The sequence below is a fragment of the Phaseolus vulgaris genome, chromosome 3 (assembly GCF_000499845.2).
Source record: "Phaseolus vulgaris cultivar G19833 chromosome 3, P. vulgaris v2.0, whole genome shotgun sequence".
NCBI classification, from domain to species: domain Eukaryota; kingdom Viridiplantae; phylum Streptophyta; class Magnoliopsida; order Fabales; family Fabaceae; genus Phaseolus; species Phaseolus vulgaris.
In genome coordinates this window covers 22,414,841-22,420,120 of record NC_023757.2, presented here as the reverse complement: position 1 = coordinate 22,420,120, position 5,280 = coordinate 22,414,841, and the positions used below count along the sequence as shown (strand labels likewise).

The window sequence follows — 5,280 nt, the reverse complement described above, 5'->3', positions numbered from 1 at the left end:
GACAGAGTGCTGGGAACGATTCTGTTTGCAGGAAAGAAGCATCTAGGTCAGGGGTTTTGATCGCAAGTGAAGGCCAATCACCCTGTCCAGGAGATGACGATGAGGTAGTGGGAAAGGCAACAAAAACAACTCAACGACGGCGCAAGATGAAAGGCTTGACGGAATTGGGGATCTCACATTCTCATCCTAGGCGTTCCGCAAGGTTAATATCAAGATACTCTCAAGCTGGAATTAGTGTTCAACCAAGACAGGGATTGTCCTCAGTATCGCTTTCTGATGGGGATATAGGCAACTGTAACATACAGTTGAATGTCTCTGAATCGGAGGAGGAACCGACTAAGCTATGGGAGATTAGTAGACGTGTTGGAACCATGTGTCGTGGGGATGAAAAGGAGGTAGTCAATGAATATTCAAACATGGAAGCAAGAGATTTGGAGATTCTGAAGGGTGCGGAGGAGGGAAGGAAGGATCGGTTTTTATGATCATAGTCAATTTAAATATCAGAGGGTTGGGGGGAGGTACCAAAGCTAGGTATATGAGACATGTTATAGGAAGGGAGGAAGCTGACTTTGTATGTATACAAGAAACAAAATCCAAAGAGCTCTCGGATGCCAGATGTTTTGTGTTTTGGGGGGATAACAAAGTGGGTTGGATTCACAATAAAGGAGATGAAGGTAGTGGAAGTTTGTTGTCTATGTGGCATAAGGACGTTTTTGAGTATGAAAGTCATGTGATGGGAATTGGTTATATTGCTGTTTACGGCCAACACATTAAAACTTCTTATAGGTGTGTTGTGGTCAATGTTTATTCTTTTTGCTCCTTGAGAGGTAAGAAGACTCTTTGGGAGGACCTCTCTAAAGTAAGACAGTCATCACATGTTTTGGCATGGTGCATCTGCGGAGACTTTAATGCAGTGAGAAGTAGCAACGAGAGGAAAGGTATCACAGACAGGGGTGAACAAAAAAGCGAGGTAAATGGTTTTAATAGCTTCATTGATTCAAACTTCTTATTAGATTTACCTCTGGTAGGCAAGAAGTTTACGTGGTTTAAACCTGATGGAACGGCCAAGAGTAGAATTGATAGAGTGCTTGTTACTGAAGACTGGTTACTACTATGGCCCAAGAGTAAACAATATGTCCTTCGAAGGAAAGTGTCAGACCACTGTGCACTAGTGGTGAAGTCAGTGGAGAAGGACTAGGGTCCAAAACCGTTTAGAACCATAGATGCATGGCTGTTGGAGAGAGGTTTCAGCAGGATGGTGAAGGACAAATGGCAGTCTTATTCTATCCAGGGGAATGGGTTAATTATATGTAAAGAAAAACTAAAACTCCTCAAGCTCGATCTGAAATCTTGGAACAAGGATGTGCTTGGAAACCTGGAGACTTCCAAGAGGAGGATCCTACAGGAGATGGAGGCTCTTGATAGTCACGACTGCTCAGGTGGATTAACAGAAAGTGAGAGGTTGAGAAGACTGGAGTTGGTAAGCTGCCTAAAAGAGAATGAAAAGAAAATTGAATCCCTTAGTTGTCAGAAGGCAAGAGCAAACTGGTTTAAGAGTGGGGACTCATGTACTAGATTCTTCCATTCATCTTTGAGGTGGAGAAGGTTGAGGAATGAAGTGAAGGGCGTCCAGGTGGGGGAGCAATGGTGTGAGGAACCTTGTATGGTTTAGATAAAGGCAAAGAATTTATTCGAATCTAGATTCAGAGCAACGAAAGATCTAGGGGTAAGACTGGATGAAGTCGAGTTCAAGTCTTTATCCTCATCTGATAATGAGGGTCTTATAGCTGTGTTTTCGGAGAAGGAGATTAGGGACGCAGTGTGGCAATGTGACGGATCCAAAAGCCCCGGACCAGATGGGTTCAATTTCAATTTTATTCGGAAACACTGGGAGTTTTTAAAAGATGAGATCTTGGCAGCACTAACCCTGTTTCATGAGACTGGGAGTATCCCGAAGGGTTGTAATGCCTCCTTCATAGCTTTAATCCCTAAAGTTAGGGACCCCACTTTGTTAGAGCAGTATAGACCTATCTCTCTTGTCGGAGCCTTGTACAAAATCATATCTAAGGTGCTGGCCGGTAGAATGAAGAAGGTGTTGCCAGTCTTGATAGATGAAAGCCAGTCTTGATAGATGAAAGCCAATATGCTTTTGTAAAAGGAAGAGGGATCCTAGACAGCGTGCTTATGGCTAATGAAATGGTAGACGAAATTAGAAGGCAGGGGAGAAGAGGTATGTGTCTGAAGGTGGACTTCAAAAAAGCATATGATTCGATAAGATAGGAGTTCTTATATGATATGCTACTCAAGATGGGTTTTCACCCCCTATGGATAGCATGGATCAGAGGATGCTTGGAATCCGCTACTGTGTCTGTGCTAGTCAATGGGAGCCCTACGGAGGAATTCAAGCCAACAAGAGGGTTGAGACAGGGAGACCCACTAGTGCCTTTTCTCTTTCATATTGTAGCTGAAGGCCTTGCCGGATTGGTAAGACAAGCTATGAAAACCAAATTGCTATCGGGCCTCAAGATTGGGCAGAACGAGATGGAAGTATGCATCCTTCAGTTTGCAGATGATACTCTTTTTCTGTGTGAAGACTCTCTTAATAATGTGATAACCTTGAAGGCCATTCTAAGGGGTTTTGAATTAGCCTCAGGATTGAGGATCAACTTTCACAAGTCAAAACTAGTAGGCATCAACGTTCAAAGCTATTCTCTAGATTGCTACACAAAGACTCTGAACTGTACACAAATGGGGATACCGTTTAAGTATTTGGGAATTGAAGTGGGAGGAAATCCAAGGAAGGAACAGTTCTGGGAACCTGTCATTAACAAGATAAAAGCTAGGCTCAGTGTGTGGAAAGGTAGATTCTTGACTTTGGCAGGGAGAATATGTCTTATTAAATCTGTCAGTACTGCCATACCCTTGTATTATCTCTCCCTCTTCAGAGCACCGCACATAGTATGCAAAAAGATTACTAGCATCCAAAGGAGATTCTTATGGGGTTGGGGTAAAGCAAATAAACCAATCTCCTGGGTAAGTTGGAAAGATGTTTGTAGGAATAAGGAGGAGGGAGGCCTGGGTTTAAGAGATATCCGAAAGTTTAATTATGCTCTTCTAGCAAAGTGGAAATGGCGTTTTATCTCTCAGGAGGAAGGAAGGTGGAAGGACACTTTGATATCAAAATATGGTTTGGAGACCGAAAGCACTCAAACTCCTATTAAACTTCAATCGTGGTGGTGGAGAGACCTCAATAAACTATGTAAGGAGGGAGGAAGAAAGGGATGGTTTCAGGAAGAATTAAGTTGGGAATTAGGATGTGGGGACAAAGTAAAATTTTGGGAGGAGGTGTGGGTTGGAAGTACTGATCTCAAATCTTTGTTTCCCAGATTGTACTCCCTATCCCTAAATAAAGGCCAAACAGTGGGCGAGGTAGGTGTTTGGGTTAATTCAATATGGAGGTGGAACCTGGAGTGGAGACGCAACAGATTTGAGTGGGAGTCCGCAAAGGAAGCAGATCTTCTTATGCTTCTAAATGGGGCTATTATGAAAGAGAATGTCAAGGATGTACAGGTGTGGGGGAAGGAAGTAATAGGGTTATTTTAAGTGAATTATGCTTATGAATGCTTAGACAAGCTGATGGCATTTCATGAAGGCCTTCTTGAATCATGTAAGAAAAGTGGTGCGGAAGCTATGAAGGTGTGTGTGCAAGATCCTCCTAAGAGTGGTGTTGATCTTGAAGGTGCATGATAGGTATGATTATAGGGAGGTTCGGCCAGCCTAAGGAGATGTGAAGGAAATGAAGTTTAGAGCCTAGAATTCTAGGAGAAGCAAAGCTTGGCACAAAATGGCAGCATAACTTTACTCACAATAAACTTGAAAATACAAGGTGTAGGCTCCTCCTTTTATAGGCTAAGGAGGACCATAATGCAACCCTAATGCTAGCCAAATGAAATGTAAATGTGAAGCACATGGGTGCACATGGCACATGGGTGCACAAATGAGCACATGGGGAGGGGTGTGTCTAGTTTTTATGCTCACCCCCTCCATGGGCTTTCTAGACCGGCCTTGGTAAATTTAGAGGTTTTTTTAGAAACTCTAAGTTTACCTAGGTTGGTGTTTTAGGTGCCAAAATTAATTCTAAGAAAATTACAAATAAAGTTCCTATGCTAATTTTGACAAGAAATTAAAGTCTACTCTACACTAGAGTTGGCACCCAAAAAAGTCACCCCTTGCGCAGTAGCACTCCCAAGCAGGAGGACTCACACGTAGAAACGTCCCCAGATGGGCAGAAACGTCCCCAGATGGGGTCATGGCGCTGTGAGGCCCTCCACGTGTATGACAGCCAGGTCAGAATAGAAACACCATTTAGTCAGGTACCAGGTAATTAAAGTTATTTAATACAGTTTCTGTTTCGAGCGTTTAAGGTACTATAAAGACTCCCAAGCGTTTCAACGTCTTAAATGCGCTACGTTTTCTAATTAGACGCACTAATTAAGTGCGTTACGTTTTATGATTAAAAGCGCTTTAAGGCGCTTTAAATGCTTGGGTAGTTTAAATAGCGCTGAGAATGTTGGAAACAGGGTTCAGACTTTTGGCTAATTTTCCAGAAACACTCTAGTTGCTTGCTCGAGCCTTGAGGTTTTGCACAAGGGACTAGGGAAGGATTTTGGCCAGAACGAGAAAATATACACCAGACACAGTTCCTTTTTACCACCTTCAGAGTGCCACACGCGGCGCTCCGATACAGAGGTGCATAGTTTTTGGTGTTTCTTGCTGGCTGACTTGAGCGTCGGAGTGCAAACGGCCGCTAGGGCGCCCTTTGTCCTTCTTCTTTGCAGGAATCCACAGGTAACCAGTGGGAAGGAGTCCCTAGCTGACGGTTGAGGTCGCGCACGAAGACGTCCCAGGTCAACCGGACGGAACATTTGGCGCCCACCGTGGGGCCGATATAAAACATCAGTCCCATCACAAGTTTGAGAAGATCTACCAAGTTATAGTAACGTTGGAAGAGGTTTGAAAAGACCGTGACAATGACCACCACAAGACAGGGTACTGCACGCGCGGCCCCAGCAGAACTATCCATGCAATAGGTCCTGGAGATAATGCGGGGGCTGCAGGAGGACATGGCGGAGTCGAAACTGGAACAGGAACGCATGCAAGCAGATCTCGAAGCCTCACATGAGAGGAATGAAGAGCTCCGTCGTGTAAATGAGGAGTTGCGCCGAGGCCTGCGAAATAATCGGGGGCAACGTGAACATGACGAGATGGAGAACCATTCCC

At 44.1% G+C, this 5,280-nt stretch overlaps 1 protein-coding gene across 1 annotated transcript; it reads left to right on the top strand.

Moving 5' to 3' along the window:
* Positions 1-535: 535 nt before the first annotated feature.
* On the top strand, positions 536-1,198 carry LOC137839356 (uncharacterized). The gene has a single exon (XM_068648475.1). It carries the CDS (start codon positions 536-538, stop codon positions 1,196-1,198), a length of 663 nt encoding a protein of 220 aa, XP_068504576.1.
* Positions 1,199-5,280: the final 4,082 nt, after the last annotated feature.

Excerpts from the sequence above, each read along its gene's own strand:
- LOC137839356 (XM_068648475.1), top strand. The coding sequence starts at position 536 with ATGAGACATGTTATAGGAAGGGAGGAAGCTGACTTTGTATGTATACAA.